We start from the raw sequence: 23,181 nt of genomic DNA on the forward strand, positions 1-23,181 counted from the left end.
ATTTAGGAGAGACACCATCAGAAACCACTTCAAACTAAGTTCCTTCCCTTGTGATAAGGAGCTTGAGGCCAAGGAGCTTCAGTGAGCTGTGATTCCCAGGTTTCCTGTCCTCAGTCATATACTGACACAGACCAATCCCAAACGGGGCATTTCCAGCTGCTTCCAACACCTTGTAACCTACTTCACTAAGGACATTCCCTACTCCTCATAGTCTTTCATGAGTCTGTACTATTTTGCTGCTAAAAAAAGAACTCAGCAAATTCCCCTCCCTCCTGATTAATCTGTTGATTTTCCTTGGAACACCAATATTATTTTTCAAAACTTCAATGATGAGTAAATGTTCTAGGTATTAACTCCAGTACTATACCCCAAACGATATTGTTTATTAGAATGACTGTCAGTGACTATGCACTTTTGAACTCACCTAAATATAGCATTTTCCATCATCAGAATTTTAGATTAACATCAGAAGATACAAAGTCTTACTTCATTAATCTGTATGCAATTTTAGTATTCATTGACACGGACATTTTATTATTACCTGCACTTCCTTGCCTAACATACGTTTCTTCTAGCAGGTATCGATAGCTGTTAAAATGCATCTTGTTTTATTCCTATGTCATTAAAAGCACAATTAACAACGCTGTTCTTTGAAGATAGAGCACCTAATGAGTTCAATGATCAAACTCATGAGATAGCCACAGAAGCTGCTGTGTCTCAATGTTTTAGTCCTTATTAGCAGTCACGTCTCTGCAATGACTCAAAAGCATTCTTAGACACTTCTGTGTAGTCTACTAAGTTTAAAATGGGTAACAGGGGGACTTCCCTGGTAGCACAGTGGTTAAGAATCCACCTGCCAATGTAGGGGACACAGGTTCGAGCCCTGGTTGGGGAAGATCTCACATGCCGCGGAGCAACTAAGCCCGTGTGCCACAACTACTGAGCCTGTGCTCTAGAGCCCGCAAGCCACAACTACTGAAGTCCATGCACCTAGAGCCTGTGCTCCGCAACGAGAAGCCACTGCAATGAAAAGCCCATGCACCACAGCAAAGAGTAGCTCCTGCTCACTGCAACTAGAGAAAGTCCACACACAGCAACAAAGACCCAACGCAGCCAAAAATAAATTAATTAAAATAAATAAATAAATAAAATGGGTAACAGATATTTATCATAATACATTATCAAAATTCTAAGATAGATTCTGAGACAGAAAAAGTTAATTGATCATAAAGTCATACAAGCTTATATCACAGACACTATTTTGTTGTCACCTATTAGAGTCAATATTTATAAAATAACAGGTATTAATCTCACTGATCATAGAATGTGTATTCATTCACTGTAGGAGCATGTGAAAACCACAACCACCTCAACTTTGGGGAAGTAAAAATATTTAAGATAACCCACCAGTGGGCCTGAACTGATATGTTGGCAGTACCTTGTTTCCCCCGCACTTCCTTTTAGGAGTAGATGAAATCTTATTCCTCTAGCTCTAAGTGAAGCCAGTGGCTGGGGCCTGTTTCTCTCACCAACTCTTACTGGGAATGGACTCCCAGCAACATCCCTCCTAGCCCTCATGCTCACCCCTCCCAGGGCAGTCCCCAGCCTCGAGTTTGTGAATAAACTTAGAATCAAACTGCCATTTGTTTTCCAGGTAATAGATGGAGGAATAAAAAAGTAAGTAGTGTTAACATTAAATTCCATTCATCCCAATATTATAGATTAAACAGTCAACTTAAATGATGAAAAACTCTTGGAAAAAAAATAGGAGTAGGACTTCCCTGGTGGTCCAGTGGTTAAGAATCTGCCTTCCAATGCAGGAGAGCCGGGTTCGATCCCTGCTCGGGAAACTAAGATCCCACATGTCTCAGGGCAACTAAGCCCGAGCCCACAAGACACAACTAGAGAGCCCACATGCTGCAACGAAGATCCGGCGTGTCTCAACTAGGATCTGATGCAGCCAAATAAATAAATATTTAAAAAAAAAACAAAAAAAAAATAGGAGTAAATTTTCATGACCTTAGATTAGGCAATTGTTTCTTATGACATCAAGAGCAAAAGCAACAAAAGAAAAAACAGATAAATTGGACTTCATCAAAATTAAAAACTTTTATGCTTCAGAGGACACCATCAAGAAAGAGAAAAAACCACCTACAGAATGAGAGAAAATATTTGCAAGTCACACATCTGATAAGGGACTTATATCCAGAATATATAAAGAACTCTTACAACTCAACTATAAAAAGACAATCCCATTAAAATGGGTAAAGGATTTGAGTAGATATGTCTCCAAAGAAGATATAAATGGCCAGTAAGCACATGAAAAGATGCTCAGCATCATTAGTCATTAGGGAAATAAAAATCAAAGCCACAATGAAACACCACTTTACACTCACTAGTATTGCTATAATAAAAAATGGAAAATAACAATTGTTGGTAAGGAGGTGGAGGAATTGGACCTCTTGCATACTGCTGTTGAGAATGTAAAATGGTTCAGCTGCTGTGGCAAATAGTTTGGCAGTTCCTCAAAAAGTTAAACATAGAGCTACCATATGACCCAGTAATTCTACTCCTAGGTATGTATCAGGAGAATTGAAAACATGTAGCTGTACAAAAACGTGTACATAAATGTGTATAGCCGCATTATTGAAAATAGCTAAAAATTGGAATCAACTCATCCATCAAGAGATGAAATGATAAACAAAATATATTACATTTATACAGTGAAATGTTATTTGGCGAAAAACAGGGATGGAGTACTGATACATGATACAACATGGATGAAATTTTGAAAACATTACACTGAGTGAAAGAAGTCATATACAAAAGTCCACATTTTGCATGATTTCATTTATATAAAATGTCCAGAAGAGGCAAATCCATAGAGACAGAAAGTAGAGTAGCAGCTGCCAGGGACTGAGGGAAAGGAAGAATGGGAATCACTGCAAATGTGTATAGGGTTTCTCTTTGGGGTGATGAAAAGTTCTAGAACTACATAGTGATGATGGTTGCACAACTTTGTAAATATACTAAAAATCACTGAATTGTACACTTTCAAAGAGTGAATTTTATGGTATGTGAATTATAGCACAATAAAGCTGTTATTAAAGATCAATATCTTACTGTACAGCAAAGGGAACTATATTCAATATTTATAATAACCTATAATGGAAAAGAATCTGAAAAATAATATATATATGTGTAACTGAACCACTTGCTATACACCTGAAACAAACACAACAATGTTAATCAACTATACTTCAATTAAAAAAAAATCAGTATCTCCCAACTATTAAAATCACTCTATCAAAATAAATCAATAAGGCTTAAATCTTTTAGAAAGAATAAACAAGTTCTATTATCTGACATTATTGAGGAAGGCTGGCTGGTCAGTTAACTTAAAAAGTTAATTAAAAAGGAAATCATTGTATAAAGATATACATAACTTGCAAACATTTTATTCCAACTTAAAATATAAACGGGTACATTCATTTAACTATCTTTGATATAAGGCCAAGAAGTTTTCTTTAGGTTTGATTTTGCTGATTGGTGTTCTCTGCCATCTTTCTGGCATAAACCACACTCACTGGATATCATTTCCAGAACTGGTATTTTTAAAGCAGACCAGAACCCAGAGATACAAGTGAAGAAATCTGAGTCCAGAATCCTTCCATTTTTTTTCAGTTCCCCCTTTTATCAGACACCTTGTATAAAATCAAATTCTGTTGGCCTCACCCCTCTCTTCTTCCAGCCACTGCTACCAACACCATTCTGTGTGGACTCTGCAAACTTCATGCTGGCACAACCTGCCTAACGACCTCACTCATCACTTTCCTCTGAGTTCCCCTTGGTTTCTGTCCATTGATGTCAAGGTGAACTCAGCCTTGTGCAGTCTGGAAATTCAGGGGAATGATGTTCTGGGGATGAGCTTTGAAGAGTGGCAGATAAGAACTGGGGGATAGATTATTCTCCATTTTTCCCCATCTTGTCCCTCACATACTGCCCAGGGGCAGTTCATGTGCCTTCTCAGAAGTTGATTCATGAGATTAAGCATTTAGTTGCACTTAGCCAGCTTGATACTGGATTTCCTTCTTTTTTTTTTTTTTTTTTTGCGATACGCGGGCCTCTCACTGTTGTGGCCCCTCCCGTTGCGGAGCACAGGCTCCGGACGCGCAGGCCCAGCGGCCATGGCTCACGGGCCCAGCCGCTCCACGGCATGTGGGATCTTCCCGGACCGGGGCACGAACCCGTGTTCCCTGCATCGGCAGACGGACTCTCAACCACTGCGCCACCAGGGAAGCCCTGGATTTCCTTCTGTATCTGCTTCATTCCTCTTGCTCTTCATTCCTGCAGGGATTTCACTCCTTATCAAAGAAGTAGCACATAGGCTTTGCTTCAGGCTCTGTTTTTGAGGGAACCCAAGGCTAAGACATCTCTCAATCTTTCACAGCTACTTTGTCCACTCCTTATTTGACAGAAATTTTTAGTGACCTGATTATAGCAAGTCTTTCTAAAGCATTTAACTTTTTAATAGTAAAAGCAAATTTTTCTTTTTAATACTCACATTTCATGGATTAATGTAATAAATTATATAATGACAGTAAAACACATAACTGGCAAAAGAGGTTCTTTAGAAACACAGTTGGCCCTTGGTATGCTGGAAAGCAGTCATGAGTTTGCAGATTAATTTTTTGGGGTCTTTGTCCATAGCAATTTACATTAAAAAAAATAGAAATATAGTTGATTTACAATATTGTGTTAGTTTCAGGTATACAGCAACATGAGTCAGTTATATATATGTACCTTTTTCATATTTTTTTCCATTATAGGTTATTACAAGATTTTTTTTTTACTTTTATTTTTTTCGTTTTGTTGGGTCTTTGTTGCTGCATGCAGGCTTTCTCTAGTTGCGGCGAGCGGGGGCTACTCCTCGTTGTGGTGCCCAGGCTTCTCATTGCAGTGGCTTCTCTTGTTGCGGAGAACAGCTCTAGGCGCATGGGCTTCAGTAGTTGTGGCATGTGGGCCCTAGAGTGCAGGCTCAGTAGTTGTGGTGCACAGGCCCAGTTGCTCCACGGCATGTGGGATCTTCCCAGGCCAGGGACCGAACCCGTGTCCCCTGCACTGGCAGGCGGATTCCTAACCATTGCACCAAGGAAGTCCTATTACAAGATTTTGTGTTATACAATAAATCCTTGCTGTTTACTTTATTTACAGTAGTTTGTATCTGTTAATCCCATACTCCTAATACCTCCCCCCATTTCCCCTTTGATAACCATAAGTTTGTTTGTGAGTCTGTCTGTTTTGTACATAGATTCATTTGTATTATTTTTTAGATTCCACATATTAGTGATATCACACAATACTTGCCTCTGTCGGACTTACTTCACTTAGTATGATATACTCTAGGTCCATCCATGCTGCTACAAAAGGCAGTATTTCATTCGTTTTTTATAGCTGAGTAATATTCTATTGTATATATACTACATTTTCTTAAACCAATTGTCTGTTGATGGGCACTTAGGTTGCTTCCTTGTCTTGGTTATTGTGAATAGTGCTGCTATGAACACTGGGATACATGTATCTTCTTGAATTAAGAAGATTAAATTAATTTCGTCTTTTCCGGATATATGCCCAGGAGTGGGATTGCTGGATCATACGATAGTTCTATTTTTAGTTTTTAAGGAACCTCCATACTGTTTTCCGTAGTGGCTGCACCAATTTATATTCTCACCAACAGTGTAGGAGCTTTCACTTTTCTTCACACCCTCTCCAGCATTTATTACTTGTAGACTTTTTGATGATAGCCATTCTGACTGGTATGAGGTGATACCTCATTGTGGTTTTGATTTGCATTTCTCTAAAATTAGCAATGTTGAGCATCTTCTCATGTGCCTATTGGCCATCTGGATGTCTTCTTTGGAGAAATGTCTACTTAGGTCTTTTGGCCTTTTTTTTTAATTGAATTGTATGAGCTGTTTATGTATTTTGGAAATTAACACCTTGTCAGTTGTATTGTTTGCAAATATTTTCTCCATTCTGTAGGCTGTCTTGTCATTTTATTGATGGTTTCCTTTGCTGTGTAAAAACTTTTAAGTTTGATTAGGTCCCATTTGTTTATTTTTGCTTTTATTTCTACTGCTTTGGGAGACTGATCTAAGAAAATATTGCTACGATGTATGTCCCAGAATGTTTTGCCTATGTTCTTTTCTAGGAATTTTATGGTGTCATGTCTTGTATTTAGGTCTTAAAACCATTTTATTTTTGTATATGGTGTGAGGGAGTTTTCTAATTTCACTGATTTATGTGTAGCTGTCCAGCTTTCCCAACACCACTTGCTAAAGAGACTGTTTTCTCTCCATTGTATATTCTTGCCTCCTTTGTTGTAGATTAATTGGCATAGGTGTGTGAGTTTATTTCTGGGCTCTTATTCTGTTCCATTGACCCATGTGTCTGTTTCTGTGCCAATACCATGCTGTTTTGATTACTGTAGCTTTGTAGTATAGTCTGAAGTCTGGGAGAACTATGCCTCCAGCTTTGTCCTTTTTGCTCAGGATTGCTTTGGCAATTCTGGGTCTTCCTTGTTTCCACATAACTTTTACGATTATTGGTTCTATGTGAAACATGTCCTGGGTATTTTGATAGGGATTGCATTAAATCTGTAGAGTGCTTTGGGTAGTATGGCCATTTTAACAATATTAATTCTCACAATCAAAGAGCATGGGATACCCTTCCATTTCTTTGAATCATCTTAAATTTCTTTTATCAATGTTTTATAGTTTTCAGTGTATAGGTCTTTCACCTCCTTGGTTAAGTTTATTCCTAAGTATTTTTTTGATGTAATTTTAAACAGGATTTTTTTTTAAACTTTCTCTTTCTGATATTTCATTGTTAGTACAAAGAAATGCAACAGATTTCTGTATATTAATCATGTATCCTGCTACCTTCCTGAATTCATTTATTAGTTCTACTAGTTTTTATGTGGAGTTTTTAGGGTTCTCTATATAGAGTATCACATCATGCAGATTAATTTTGTTTGGCCATTTTGGAAAAACAGTTTGGAAGCTTCTTAAAAAGTTAAGCATATACCTAAACCTATGACTCAGTCATTCCCTCCTTGGTATTTACCAAACAGAAATAACGTATATGTCTGTCCATAAAAATTTGTATGCAACTGTTCATAGTAGCTTTGGTTGTAGTAGCCAAAAAAGGAAAATAACCCAAATGTACATTAACAGGTAAATGTATTAACAAATTGTGATTATACACATATAATAGAGTGCTACTCATCAATAAAAAGAAATGAACTATTGATACATGCAGTGTAGATGGATCTCAAAGTAACAAAACTGAGTGAAAGAAGCCAGAAAAAAAAGTACTTACTACGTGACTTCGTGTATATAAAATTCTAGAAAATTCAAACTAATCTAAAGTGGCAGTAACAGATTAGTGGTTGCCTTGGGAAGGGGGAGGGGAACAGAGAGGCAGGAGGGAGGGATTACAAAGGAGCAAGAGGAAACTTCTTGGGGTGATGGATGTATTCACTATCTTGATTGTGGCAATGGTTTCATGGATGCATACATGTCAAAACGATCAAATTGTATTATTTAAATATGCATAGTTTACTGTATGTACATTATACCTCAATAAATTTGTTAAGAAAACTAAAAATTTACACATGGCAAACAAACACATAATGTGCTTACTATCATTAGTTAATAAGGAAATATAAATTAAAACCACACAGAGATCTAATATAGTTACTGGGGAAAGCATAAAGGTTGTTTAATATGCTTTCCTATTAGCATCAAAAATTCACCTGATTTAGAAATAACATGAACTCATAATTATTATAGGAAAAGGTCATATTCTGTTTTATTACAATGTTTTGGTGCCATCCTGTCCAGCTCCAGCAGTCATGTGGAAACAGTCTGACATGTCTCTTTAGCAACCTAGGTTTTTCCTAGGTTGGTCTCCATTAAGGCAAAAGTAACTGGTGAGCAATGTATTCCATGTTTGAGAAAGAATAACTCAACCTGAGTTTTAGGTTACCTTAACTATTATCACAAAGAATGTTTTCAGCCGTTCCTTGTAGGGGGTGGTGTTAAAAAAGATGAAGGGATAGATCTGACAAGAGGGCTACTCTAGGCACAAGTATTATAGAAACAATCTAAGTATCAACTGGAAATGATTACACACCCACCAAAAATACTAAGATAAAAACGACAAACACAAATGTTGGAGAAAATGTGGAGTAACGGTAAGTCCCCATTGTTGAAGGCACGTAAAATGGTACAATCCTTTGGAAGAAAGGTCTGGCAGTTTTTTATGAAACTAAACATACACCTACCTTAGGACCCAATGATTCCACCCTTAGATGTTTACTCAAGAGGAATAAAGACATGTGTTCATAAAAAAAATTGTATGAGAATGTTCATAGCAGCTTTATTCATAACAGCAAAAAAAAAAAAGTGGAAACAGCCCAGGTGTCCATCAACAGGAAAATGGAAAAAAACAAACTGACATATTCATACAAGAGAATATTCAGCAATAAAAAGGAATGAACCACTGATACAGGCAACATGAATTAATCTCAAAAACATGCTGAGTGAAAGAGGCATTATGCTTTGCATGATTTCATTTATATGAAGTTTTAGAATAGAAAAATTTAATCTGTGAGGCAAAATAATCAGAACAGTAGTTACATCTGAGAGTTACATCTGGGAAGGGGCACGAGGAAACTTTCTCGCATAATTGCAATGTTCTAAATTTTGAAAAGGGTTTGGGTTACACAGGTGTATGGATTTGGGAAAAATTAGCAAATTTATACTTAACATTTGTGCATTACACTGCATGTGAATGTACCTTAAAAATGAAACCATACTAAACCCTACTTAATGATATGCCTTTTGAAGTATTAGGGGGATATATACTGATGTCTGCAATTTATTTTGAAAAGCATCATAAAAATAACATGGATGGATAAGTAATAAAACATGTAGAATAAAATGTAGAATCCATGTGGTTGGTATTTGGGTATTTACCGTAAAGTTCTCTCAATTCTGCTGTATGTTTGAAAATTTTTATAATAAAACGATTAGGAAAAGCCAGTTGGTCTTATATTTCTATTATCTATCCTTGGCCTGAAATAAATTATCCTTTCTATAGGATAGAGACTCTATAGAAACACAGGGACCGGAAATTAGCCCTGCATAATCCCTGGGATTCTAAAAGGTAAGTCATACATGTAAACATTGTAAGAAAGGTAAGAAAACATATTAATTATTGAAAAGAAAATCAAGTTACATTAAGAGTAATTACTAATACTGGTGTTTATTATCACCACAAACAAGATGAAAGTACCATTTTTTTGTATCTTTTTAAAAACTGACTTTTTTCAGCCATTGCATGAAGAGCCATCTTTTTTTTTTTTTTTGCGGTACGCGGGCCTCTCACTGCTGTGGCCTCTCCCGCCGCGGAGCACAGGCTCTGGACGTGCAGGCTCAGCGGCCATGGCCCACGGGCCCAGCCACTCCGCGGCACGTGGGATCCTCCCGGACCGGGGCACGAACCCGTGTCCCCTGCACTGGCAGGCGGACTCTCAACCACTGCGCCACCAGGGAAGCCCAAGAGCCATCTTTTATGTCAAGTTATATACATGAATAGGCCAATTGTGTCTCATCCAAAATTTGTCCAAAATTCGGATATCTAATCATTTTTTAAAAAGACTTTTAAGCATTTTCGTATATACCCAATGTTATCATTGTTAATATGCTACATATGGGATAAAATAACATCCTTTGCCTTTTGAGAGCTTTAGAGGAAATCTGGCATAAGTTTGTGTCAAACAAATCTGAATGTGTTTCCCATCTCTGCACTTACTAGTTGTAGGCCCTTGGGCAAATTAACTTCTGTAAGCCTCACTTTCCTCATTTTACAAATGAGGAAGAAAAATGGTAGTTCATACCTCATACGGTTATTTTGAATGTTAAGTGAGACAATTCATTTTACATGTATCACAGTGATTGGCAGATAGAAAGCACTCAATAAATATGCTATCATTAAGAAAAAAGTGTGTACAAGAAACAAAACATTTAATTGATGGAAAAATGTGGAACAAAACCTTAGTTTATTTAAATAGAACAGTATCATCTCCTCACAAGGTAGTTCAAATAGCAACTACAATAGGATTTGTTTTGTTTTCTCTCTGAGTTGCGAGAAATGTTTTAGAAAGTCAAAGAACAATAATCTTGCTGCACTGATACTGTGAGAATTCAGACCCTTAGATCAAAGAGATAAATGCAGAAATATACCTCTCATCAGCTTAATATCTGGACCATCTAAAAGAAGCTACCCTGTTTCACCCAATCTTGCATTAAACATTCAGAAATGTCACCCATATTGTTTTATGCCTGTCACTAGCACCTGTTAAGTAGGCTGGCACATAGTTAAAGCCTCTAAAATAGTCAGATAGAGAGGAGGGTTAAGGAGGGGCAGGAGGATATTAACTACCACTTCCCTCTGCCCTCAGGAGAACAGCAGTCTCATGTCTGGCAGGCAGCAGAATGAGCAGCTGCTGCCACTGTAGGGAGCTGGGAAGCCAATAATTTTGGGGGAATCATGCTCTATTGTTTCCTGCTATGTCTGTTACCTGTGCATTTACCACATTCTTTGCTATCTTCTTTATCTTTTGGCACCCTTTTTATTAACCTTCTTGTTAACAATCATGCAGTCCACATTCCCACATGGTGTTACAACTGGCTGAAACTAAGCAGTAGCAGCTTAATTAACTAAGCAGTAGCAGCTTGTCCCTTTAGTTGGGGCATAGCTCTCCTATTTGTTACACTGTCCACAACTCCCTATTGTCTTTCACACTAGGTGCATTTCCTGCCTGGCCCATATGGCATGTGGATCCAGGTCTAGTTTGATTTGGGCAGCAGTGAGACAATAGGCGTTTCTTAGTGCTCAGTTCCTGTCTTGACTGGAAGTATTCCACCCAACCCTGCCCCCACCAAAAAGCAGCCAAGAATCTCAGATAGTTCTCAGATGCCTTTCTGAACAGATGAGTTCCTTCTTAAAAAGAAGGCAATGACTTAGAGAAAGGTAAACTCAACAAGCCTGCTTTTTAAAAAAAAATCTGACAGAATTGAAGTCTTAAGACATCCTTTTCTGAAACACTTTTGGAAATGGAGAGCAGGCTTTCTGCCTTTACATAGCACTGCATCTGCTTTGAAACCCACCATACTGGTTTCTTTTCTTTTCTCTGATATTTATCTATTTCCTCTTATCGAACCTGTTTCAAGGTATAAATTCACTGGGCAGGACTATTTAGATATAGCTCATGTCTAGTTGGAAGTCTGGGGCAATATCTAGCACATCATAACTATTCAGCTCTTCATAACTGTGCTTTGTAATCACAATCATGTCTCCAAAATACTCTGACTTCAAATATTATATTAAATACTATTAAATATGCATAAAATGAGAATAGATTTTTCAACTTGTAGATATAAAAGTATTAGAATTTAATATATGAAGATAGTTTTATCATCTTGCTCATGAGGTAATCAATCACTTTTACTTTCCCAAGTGGTTATTATACATAAGTGCAGATTCAGAAAGATTTATTTTTAGCCAACATATAAATATTTTCCCTTATTCTAAAATGTTAGCAATCTTCTTTTCTATTGCACAAAAGACAGTTTTAGGTTTGTTCCCTTTATTTTTTTTTAATTTATGGACTCTGCTACTAATTTCTAGACTTTTGGAATAGCTAACGCCTTTCTCTCACCAGCCCTGTTGATCATAATTAGCCTGAAATTTATCTGCAAACTTCAAGGGCAGAACAGGGCAGAATTCACATTGTTCTTAACATGGCATCAGGCCAAAACTGAAGGAAAAACTGGAGGATTTTGATGTAAATCATCCAAGCTAATATCCCATATTTTAATTTTAAATTTGAATCAGCAATGATTTTTACTGCTGTCTCCTCCCCTTCTATTTTTACTATTCTTTTGAGCCTGAATCAGAGAAATGTGCTAAACATATGTATTGCAAGCAACTGGATTTTTCAAACAGGAACCACAAAGAAACATTTTCCTCCCTTTACTTGGGTTGCTTTTATTTAACATTCTGAAGAATGATTATCTGAGTTCAAGGATCATATTTTGATGAGTTCTAACAAAGAAGAAAAAATACTCATCTCACAGCTAAGATAGAGCCAAAACCTTTTCTAGTTGCCAGTCAGTTTCCAAGCTAGTAAGAACTCCTGGGACTTTATCTACTCTTCTACAGGGAGCAGAGCTGGTACAACCCCGGATACCTTTATCTTATTGCCTAGGTATGAAAATATTGCCTAAGCAGAACTGGAAGACTCACCAAATAAATAGAAGAGTGAAATGAATACAACATTCTTAGATGTATTAACAGTTAAACAGCCTACATATGAGAAAAAAAATTTCACTTACAGTTTGCTTGAAATCTTTTACATTAGCCTAATAGAAACACAAAAAACCAATGGGAACATCAAACCAAGAGAATAAAACCATGGAAGAAAAGATTATTGGGGAACTACAGCCAATTCCTGATACTATATACAAACACAAAACATATATACATATACATTTTTTTAAAACTGTGATGACACATTTTTGGCTCAAAGTATTATTTCATATTATAGATCTCATTTTCCATCCTTAAACAAAGTTTGGGTGAGAGGATACAGGATTTCTTGATTTCTTTCTGTATCTTTTGTATCTTTCTTTTTATCTCTCACCCTTAGTTTTACTAATCAAAACCCCAGGCCATCCTTTAACAACCACGTTAAACACCTACTCATCAATGACCCTCTCCCAATAATTAGAATTAACCTCTTTCTCTGCTCTTCAATGTTTTATATTTGCATCACCACCCGCCTAAAAACTGCAAAATGTTAGACTTCTTGGGATGTCATTGTAAAAAATCTCTACATAAAATGAAGTACTCACCACCTTGTATGGCAAGAGTTTAAAAAAGAAGTCACAGTCATCTGAAGTCAACACAAGACCTTTTCTGGAAAATACTGGAGAATATGCTATGCAGATAATAAAAAGGAGGACTGGACATGGCTGCTGGGGTGTTTGGCTAGAAGTCTCAGAAGTTACATCTCAAAATTTAAAATTATTGCAATCTTTTTTACAACTTCTGTTTGTGGTTTCTTCTTCTTCCCCAGGGTCACATACCATCTGGTAAACATAGCAGCTGAAGACCCTGCTGGGTTTTTGTTCTATGTGTAGTACCAAGTCTCTGTCAAAGTAAACTTCGTGGCTATATGTCTGTAACGAAAACAAAGGCAAATGGAATCTCCTCTTCACATAATCATATTCACTGCTGAGTCATTAAAATGTCACAGCGTCTATGCTAGGGATGTTCAAATATACACTTGGAGGCAAAATAGCTGCCAGAAATAGTTTATTTTTCATTATTTGTGGATATGCAGACGACTTATGAGAAAAGCATTACACAAAATGTTGAGAATGAAAAGAACCCTGGACTTAGGAGTCTGAACACCCAGATTCTATTGCCAACATTGCCACTATTTCACTTGTGACCGTGGGCAAGTTATTAAATCTTTCAGGTTCTCCATTGATAAAACAATGATTGGGTAAAGTAACATCTACTGTTCTTTATAACTTTTATATTCTATAATACTTAGAAGAGCAGACAAACGCTTCTAAGAGTGCTTGAAAACCCTACACGCTTAGATTTGTCTCTATTAAATAACTGTGGGGATTTGATACAGTGTATTTTTATTTTTTAAAACATTACCAAACTTATAAAATAGGAGAAAACTAGACTATGGTAAGGAAATAGACAGCATGTCTCATGAAAAAAGCATAAAACTTTATCTTTAAAGCCATTGGTAAGGAGAAATTCTCATCCCTAGAGGAGAAAGTCTAAAGAAGTACTCATTTTGTCCTGCATGTAGGATGATAACCTCTTCCATGTGGTCACTGGTATAGGTGAACCTGGACTGATGTGAACACAGTAACATCTGTTCCAATAAATGTCACCTATAAAGGAAACTCTTACAACTTTGTATTCCATGGACTCTACTCACCACATCCCATGACTCCACGAGTGGAATGCTTTTAAGTAAAGTTCCATATTCATTACAGTGGAAATCCAGGTGAGCTTTTCCTTCAGCATCTATTTGAGTAACAGCTACCACAGAAAGCAAATCTAACTCATCTTCATAGTCCACAATTTTGAAAGTCTTGGGGAATAGATAAGGCAAAAGAAAAGAGGGGCAAAATCCAGTTAGGATTATTTCTACGTTTGTGGCTTAACTACTATTTATAAAAATATGTAGAAAGAAAAATGAATGGGTGGGAGCATAGATAGAAATGTGTTTCCACTTATCTGCCTAGTAAAATATCAGTCTCAAGATTTTTAGGACTCAAGAAGTATCCTACAGATTTTGATGAACACAACCAAGTCTATGTAGATCTCAGCCAAAGTATAACTGAAATCCTCTATTATGACAGCAAGCCAGTGTCTCCAAATTTGAAAGAGGTATTCAACTGCTGACACTGATAGGTGTGTTCACTGGTTTCCAGATAGGACTAAATATATAAAACTCAGTTCTGAAACTTGAAGACTTCCCACTGTGCTCGGAAGGTTCTCATACCAGAAAAACACAAGTCATTTCAAGAAGAACCGATAGCCCATCATATACTATTTATGACCCTATTTGCCATCCTTTTTTAAAAAAACCCTTTCTTAGGGAATTCCCTGGTGTTCCAGTGGTTAGGACTACACGCTTTCCATCCCTGGTCGGGGAACTAAGATCCTGCAAGCCACGTGGTGCAGAAAAAAAAAAACCTTTTTGGTTCCCTAAAGAAAGCAAAAATGGCTGCTTATACTTGAGGGAGAATATTAGGAACAGAAATCCAACCCACAGAACAGGACTGGGATAAGAGATGTTAGTCAGAAATGATTAATGATGGTAAAAACATTAAGAGAGAAAAATCTAACCCCAGAACTCTGTCTCAAGGAAGAAAACCTGGGACTCCAACAGTCTCATGGGGAAGCAGATCTATGCTCACCCATCCAGGGATGGCACATCTTGACAGGCACAGCAAGTTTCTCTTAATCACCAAATACTAAACCTTCACTCACATTTGGTCAAACTGCTTTTTAACCCATTTACATTTTCTGCCTTTACCACCTATGACATAAAAATTTACGTAGATTTATTACCAGTGATTCCTTTTAATTTACTTTTTGCCTTAATCTCACCTTGGGCAAACTTCAAAAGGTGACTTCTTGCCTGAGTGTCAGTAATTTTATAGATTTTAGTCACAACCCCTTTCAACTTTTCCTTTACAGGTGAAAAGTTTTTGTTTTCTAATCTCACAATGCAGAGTATCTTTCTCTTTGCTACTACCTTCTCCCTTCTTAAGTATTCTTGCCACTTTTTGGTAACTTTGGTATGTTTTTTTTGAATAGTTTTACCTACAGGGTAGGAAGCTTTCTGCTTTGTTCTCGATGGTTCAAAAGAATAAATATATATTTGGTTCAAAAGAATATATATTTTTTCTTTTTTGAGAGTAGCCACATACTGTGCCACCTCCAACCTATTTTAAAAGATTTTCAAAAACTATTCTTAGGGCTTCCCTGGTGGCGCAGTGGTTGAGAGTCCGCCTGCCGATGTAGCGGACACGGGTTTGTGCCCCGGTCCAGGAAGATCCCACATGCCGCAGAGCGGCTAGGCCTGTGAGCCATAGCCACTGAGCCTGCATGTCCGGAGCCTGTGCTCCACAACGGGAGAAGCCACAACGGTGAGAGGCCCGCGTATTGCCAAAAAAAAAAAAAAAAAAAAACTATCCTTAGAGATCTACTCAATATTTCTACCTAGAAATGGTCATATGAACTATATAGTTATAGAGTCTAAAGGGATTCAGTATTTACGCAAAGGCTATATATTTGAAGTATGAACACTTTGAGTTGATTTCATAAGTAATTCCAGTGCTTTTTTTTTTTAAAGAAAAGGATAAAAATGTATTAGCTTAGTGACTGGCAATGTCAAGTTGAGGCCAAAGGCTGAACTGATTTACCACACCCTTATACACTCCTCCTCTGGCTCATAAACATTAACAAATACATCTATGTCTAGTAAGTGAAAAACAAGGCAAAAGCCATAGTCATCAAGATATAACTCAATAATTTTATATTAAGAGATTTCCCTAGGAAGTGTGCATATCAACAAAACAATAAGCTAATAATAGTGTTTTCAAATTATTTCGGTCCTATGAAATCTTCTGCAAACAAAATCTTAAGAATAATTCCAATATTAAAAGAGAGGAGACAGAGACACATCGGTTCAAATAGCACACACAATCCTACAGACTAAGGTTGCATGGAGCTTCCCAACCTCTACCCCAGGGCAAGTTCATACAAGCTTAGTTTATTATTTCTGGCTGAAGTAATACCTCTTGTTCTGGGTCATCATCCAGAAGGTTAAAGCTTTTTTTTACCACCCGTCCAGAAGCTGTAACAGTGGGTAAGTTTTCATTCTATCATATGGAGAGAAATAAAAATATATGACAAGTCCTATTATGTAGTCAATGGCAAAACTGTATTAACGAATTTGTTAACTAACCAACCCTTCTCTAACATCCACAATTCTTTCCTCAACTGAGAAAATTCTGAACCAGATTTTGGATCCTCCAATTAATAAAAATACTTTATTATAGTAAAGTTTTTAATGGATAAAATACCAAACTAGAAATACAAAGGTTACAGATTTGTTACTTCACCTGCCCTTCTGATTTTTGCCTTAGTATAGTACAGCAAATAAAGAGTCGATCTGCTTTTGGAAATTTCCCTCTGCATGATTTTCTTCAGGCTCTTAATTTGTATGCTAAAGACAAAGAACCATTTGGAGTCAAAGAACGGTGTGTAATTTTTTAAAGTTTATATCTAACCTTTCTTACCCTAAGTGTGCACAATTAATTAAACCCAAAGGTTGATAATTCATCAATAAAAACTTAAAGAGAAACCCAGAAAGGAAACAGAAATAAGCAAAAGATAAAGTCAATATAATCAGCTCTCTTCAAATCTCATAGATATTATACATGGGGCTAAGACTAGCTACCCATGTAGACAAAATGAACAGACTTTTATAGAACTGTGCTTTTCTTTTCTGCCACACTAAAAGATAAATACATTTGCATGTTATATTCTTATATAGAAAGACAGTGATATACAAAGGATTTTAAAGTACTCCTGACTTACTTTGTTCTTCTCCCTGTTGGCCAAAATGACAAAATCTTCAGAGATCTGATGCTGGGCACTATTATTTTCTACTTCACTTAGCTTTAAAACTCTGAAAAGGTAAAAAGGATTCTAAGAACCTAAGATCTTAACACACCATCAAAATGTCAAAGTTGAACTACTGAAAAGAAATTTAACAAATGAAAATTATGGTAACAACACTGAGTTAGTTCTCTTCTCCTCCTGATTAGTCCAAAATATTAATGTCTGATAACTTAAGTGTCCATAAATTTCTTCAAATTTAGAGATTCTGTTAAACAGAAAAACAGGATATGTGACAACAGGTGCTACTGAAGTAGGTAATGCAGCAGCTTGCTGAGGCTTACACTATCTTCCAAACTGGCTTAATGAAAGTTACTCTAAAGAACCTCCTCTCTACCATCCTGCAGCAGGTCTTCAACATTTCAGCTTTAACAATGGCATTATAGTAGATATTTACATTTTTATTTCTGAAGATAGAATGAGGTATCAATGAACAACACTCAGAGTTAAATATAATATAGACTGGATTGGCAACTAAGTTCTAAACCGAGAGTTTTCATAGTAGAGTAGTATTTTAAAACTGCAAATGACTTAATTCTTTTCTTTTTTCTTAAGGTTATATTTAAAGATTTGAGTTTTCTGAGTGCAAATGACCTCACGGATCGAGCTTATTAAGCAAGTGAAAGTAAAAGAATTTTCTCACCACCTACACAAATCTGTTCACAGCATTAACAAGCATCAAAAGCACAATGTCCTCAAAGCTTAAAGTCTCAAATGCAGTCAAAGAGAACAGCAGGGAGAAGCAGCCACTGTGGCCAGAGAGAGCTGGAGGCCTTAGAGTTTGCCAGAGACAAAGAAATCAGATTACATTTTAAATTCCTTAATTAGTTATCTTAATTAGTGCCAATATTTAAGAGTGCCTATCTTTTAAAACCTAGCAAAAGGGCACACACTCTTTGTGGACCTTATTTTCTTAAACTCAAACGAATATAAAAGATGTGTGGTAACAAACATTAAGAGTAAGGTTTATTAAAGCTGACCATACTTTTTATGACTTTTTATAAAAGTTCATAATCTTTTTTCATTAAGTCCCTTCATCCTCCTTATAACTGATTCAGAGTAGACTAATTATCATGAAGCATACAAAATAAAGAATGCAGACACTACTCCTCTTATTCAACAAATACTTACTGAACACCTACTCTGTATTAAGACCTATGCTCAGTGCCAGGGTTACAGGTGTCAACAAGATAGACTCTTTCCCTGTCATGGAGCTCATGATTCCCAACCTAGATATTCAAACAGATAATCATACAAATAATTAATTTAAATTGCTGTAGGTGCTACAGAAGATTACATAGTGGGTAGAGTGAAAATATGATGGGGCAGCTAATCTAATGAAGGGTGCCAGGGAAGCACTCTTTGAAAAAGGGACATTTAAGGGGGCATAAAATATGAACAGAAATTAGGCAAAACAGGTAGGGGAAACAGACTTCAAATAGAGGGAACAGGTCCTTAGCTTTGTGAAAAGACAGCATGACTGAAGTAAACTGAGTGGGAGGAATCTTTTAGACCAGCTAAGTATGTTGGTCTTTATCTTAAGCGCAATAGGAGGTCATAAAAAGGTTAACACAGAATTCACTTGGTTAGGTTTTTGTGTTTGTTAATGTTTCTAAAAATCACTCTAGCTGCTGAGAAGAAAACAGACTTAAAGAGTAAAAAGTAGATCCTTGGGAGTCCTGTAAGAAGGCAAATATTATAGTCTAGGCTAGTGATGACAATGATCTGACCAAGGTGGTGACAGTGGCCAAGGGCAGAAAGAGGCAGATTTAAGAAATGTTTAGTAGCAAAATAAACTGGATTGATGGGATATATGGTGCGTGTGTGTGTGTGTGTGTGTGTGTGTGTGTGTGTGAGAGAGAGAGTGTGAGAGAGAAAGAGAGAGAGAGAGAGAAAATGCAAGTGAGTGTTTAAGTACACTTATACTGATGAAAGACAAGAAGGTAAGGAAGTGTCAAGAATGATTCCAGACTTATGACATAAACTTAGATGAGAGGTTTGTGCTAAGAGAAATTTTGGAGTTTTGGTGTATACAGGATCTTTAAAGCCAAGGGAATAAACAGGAGAATCAAGCAGAAAGGGAACGAAGAGTGAGAAAAGAGGGTCTAAGTCCTGAGGACTTAAAGTCTGAGTAGAAGATAAAGAACGTGGGCTTCCCTGGTGGCGCAGTGGTTGAGAGTCCGCCTGCCGATGCAGGGGACGCGGGTTCGTGCCCCGGTCCGGGAAGATCCCACATGCCGCAGAGTGGCTGGGCCCGTGAGCCATGGCCACTGAGCTTGTGCGTCCGGAGCCTGTGCTCCACAACGGGAGAGGCCACAACAGTGAGAGGCCCGCGTACAGCAAAAAAAAAAAAAAAAAGAAGATAAAGAACGTGAATGGATACTAAGAAAGACAGATCAGAGAGGGAAGAAAATATTCAGGAGCACTGTGGTGTCAGGAAAGCCAAATGAAGAGTGTTTCAAGGAAGGAGAGGTCAACTGTGTGGAAGATGTGGGTAAACTAAATACAACAAGATTTACTTCAAACAACCTGCTGCTTCTCCATCAGTAAGGCTGTCTTTTAGAACAAAGATAAATCATCTCTCTCATTAATCCTGGAGAATGAATTAAGACCTGATGAGGATGAACCAATATGTAATCTTTTCCTCACACGTCATCTATCATCCAACAAAGAACTTACTCAAATGTAATATTTACAAACAGTAATGATGAGGTTGAAAGAATAAAGTCAGGTTTTCTAGATGCCATTCTCTGATGAAGCACCCTACAAAAAGTTAATTATTTCCACAATTTGCTCAGTAGTTAGCTGGCAAAAATAAAGATGCCAATAAATACTACCAAAGGCTACTTTTAACTTTAAAGTAACTAAGGAAAATACTCACTTGACCTGATTTGGGCCAACATGTATTATTCTACCAGAAGCATCAGGATGGAAATAGATCCAGTCAGATTCTAGAGAACAACACTCCATTTCTTGGACCCCGTTTTTTGCCTGAAATTGGAACAAAATATTGAAAATAAAAATTAAGGAAAAATAAAATAATTTTTCCAATCCAGCATCAGTGATAGATCAGTAAGTCAAAAGTAAAGGAAGAGAAAACATTAACCAGCTGAACTGGGATGTGTATTAGGGCTGAATTAGGACACTCAAACTTGAGAAATCCAGAACATTTAAATTCAGAAATTTCATAGATGCACCATGCACTATATATTATAGCTCACAAATAATAAGTTACCATATCTCAAGCACCTAATGTATGTCTGGCACTGCATTAGATGTTTTATACTCATTACTTCTTTTGATGTCAGCAATACTTGAAGCATATATTGCTATCCCCATCTTATGGATGAGGAAACTGATGCACAAAGAGGATAAATCATTTGCTTAGTATTCAGCACCTACTAAACAGCAGATTAGACTCCAAAGTCCATGGATTTTCCATTATTTAACTCTGCCATAATTATGTACATGCAGTCCCCCACAACATCCTTCTCCCTTCCCTATCCTCAACAAACTGTCAATCAGAAGAGTAGATAGCACAAAAATAAACATGCAACCAAACAGGTCATACAATCTCCTTGCAAAAGTCAGATGTTAAACTCTAATGCTGAGGAAACGGTCTAATACTGCTTAGCACTTAAGGTAAGTAGAGAGATTGATTTCATATTAGTATATTTAGACATTAAAATAAAGAAAAAGAGGGCTTCCCTGGCGGCGCAGTGGTTAAGAGTCTGCCTGCCAATGCAGGGGCACGAACAGGACACGGGTTTGTGCCCCGGTCCGGGAAGATCCCACATGCCGCAGAGCGGCTAGGCCCATGAGCCACGGCCGCTGGGCCTGCGCATCCAGAGCCTGTGCTCCAGGGAGAGGCCACAACGGTGAGAGGCCCGCGTACCGCAAAAAAAAAAAATAAAAAAAATAAAAAAAAATAAAATAAAGAAAAAGATACCTCCATATGTGATCACATATGTAATAAATGTTTTACCTTACACACAGGAGCACTGGGGACTAATACCAGCATGGATATATTAACTTCACTGGCTTTATCCAAGTCACTTAACTTAATTTTTCCAATGTAAAATGAAATGATGTCACCTTTCCTATTAGATACTCATAAAAGTTTCTGATATATAAAATGATTAATTCCATTAGCATATACTGACAGGACACAATGTTTAAGGTATCACACTAGGCACTAAACATAATCCTTGTCATCAAGAAGCTCATATTCAAGAAGGGAGATAGAAACAGAAATAGAATAAGGCAGTGTAGAAAACAAAGTGGTCAAGCTATGCACAGGATATTATCAAGCATCCAACCCAAGTAAGCAGAATTTCAGGAGCCTGAACTCTGCCTTGAAATGAGAATAAAGTGGCTAGAAAGAAGAGACAGCAAAATCAAAAGCACAGAAGTGTTGATCCATTTAGCATGTATATGCCCAAACACAACTGCTACACAAACACGAGTTTGTGCTACTGCTACACAAACACGAGTAGCAGATAAAATTAAATTGAGAAGTAGAGTGTCCAGCCATGAGACTGGAGAGGTAGGCTGAGGTTACATCACAAGTGCTTTGTATGCCATGCTTTTTTAAAAACTGGAATTTAACACATTTTAGGTATCAAATTAGCACATGCATTTTAATTTTTTAAGAATTTTTATAAGTATCCTAACGATTTCTAATAGAAATGGTGGTATTACTGCATTTTACATATAAGAAAATCAATACAATTAAACATCTTTGTTGCAACCACTAAAACAATGTACATTTTGGCATCAGCTCCAAATGCTCCTTTGTTTAATATAAAACTTTTTTTTTTTGCAGTATGTGGGCCTCTCACTGTTGTGGCCTCTCCTGTTGCGGAGCACAGGCTCCGGACGCGCAGGCCCAGTGGCCATGGCTCACGGGCCTAGCTGCTCCGTAGCATGTGGAATCTTCCCAGACTGGGGCATGAACCCGTGTCCCCTGCATTGGCAGGCAGACTCTCAACTACTGCGCCACCAGGGAAGCCCACTATAAAACTTTTTTATGCTGTGTGTGTATGTATGTGTGTGTGTATATATATATATATATATATATATATATATATATATATATACACACACACACACAAAAAACCCATATCTTTCTTTCTTTAGGAGACTATTCTCTTTATTATAATATCTAAATACAACATGCAAAAGAAACATTATCTCTCTTTGTGTTAAATACTAGGCAGCATTATTATCAGCTTCTGTAGTTTTTATTATTTGCTCAAATGCTAGTTTAAAGCTCAGTTTAATAGAAAGCTATGAATCATTTTCTGAATTCTTCAGTTTGCCTACATGTATGTTTTTGGGTTATGTATTTTTCTGACTGACAGGTGGGGAGGTAATGCACATATGCATCATTAAGGTAATATCACCTCAACAAAGTTGTCGAGCAAAAGGACTGAAAACTCCCCTGGATTTAGCAATTATTTATGAATATGTTGAAATAAGATCTGACTAAATGTTATAATCAGTAATCATACAAGGAGAATACTTGACAGGCATGCTTGATGTAGATGTTGAAGGCCATTTTGTACACACACATAAAAGAATATGTATTATCAGTTCTTATATAAGAAGAATATGTACTAAATGTCTAGAATGTGAACTGTGCAGGGTTTGACTAGATAGAAAAGTTCAGCAAAAAAGAGATGTGGGGCTTCCCTGGTGGCGCAGTGGTTGAGAGTCCGCCTGCCGATGCAGGGGACGCGGGTTCGTGCCCCAGTCCGGGAAGATCCCACATGCGGTGGAGCGGCTGGGCCCGTGAGTCATGGGAGGCCCGCATACCGCAAAAAA

At 37.2% G+C, this 23,181-nt stretch overlaps 1 protein-coding gene across 5 annotated transcripts in view; it reads right to left on the reverse strand.

Annotated features, from left to right (window-relative positions):
• Positions 1-12,504: 12,504 nt before the first annotated feature.
• Positions 12,505-23,181, reverse strand: part of DCAF17 (DDB1 and CUL4 associated factor 17) — a 33,213-nt gene continuing 22,536 nt past the window's right edge. For all 5 annotated transcript variants that reach the window (XM_060152656.1, XM_060152655.1, XM_060152657.1 and 2 more), the window contains 5 exons: positions 20,237-20,346; positions 17,275-17,365; positions 16,470-16,553; positions 14,096-14,251; positions 12,505-13,310 (listed from right to left, as the gene is read on the reverse strand). In XM_060152656.1, coding sequence (XP_060008639.1) covers positions 13,143-13,310; positions 14,096-14,251; positions 16,470-16,553; positions 17,275-17,365; positions 20,237-20,346 — 609 coding nt within the window. In that variant the 3' untranslated portion in view covers positions 12,505-13,142. The remainder of the gene's footprint in view (positions 13,311-14,095; positions 14,252-16,469; positions 16,554-17,274; positions 17,366-20,236; positions 20,347-23,181) is intronic.

Source organism: Lagenorhynchus albirostris, chromosome 6, assembly GCF_949774975.1.
Source record: "Lagenorhynchus albirostris chromosome 6, mLagAlb1.1, whole genome shotgun sequence".
NCBI lineage: Eukaryota > Metazoa > Chordata > Mammalia > Artiodactyla > Delphinidae > Lagenorhynchus > Lagenorhynchus albirostris.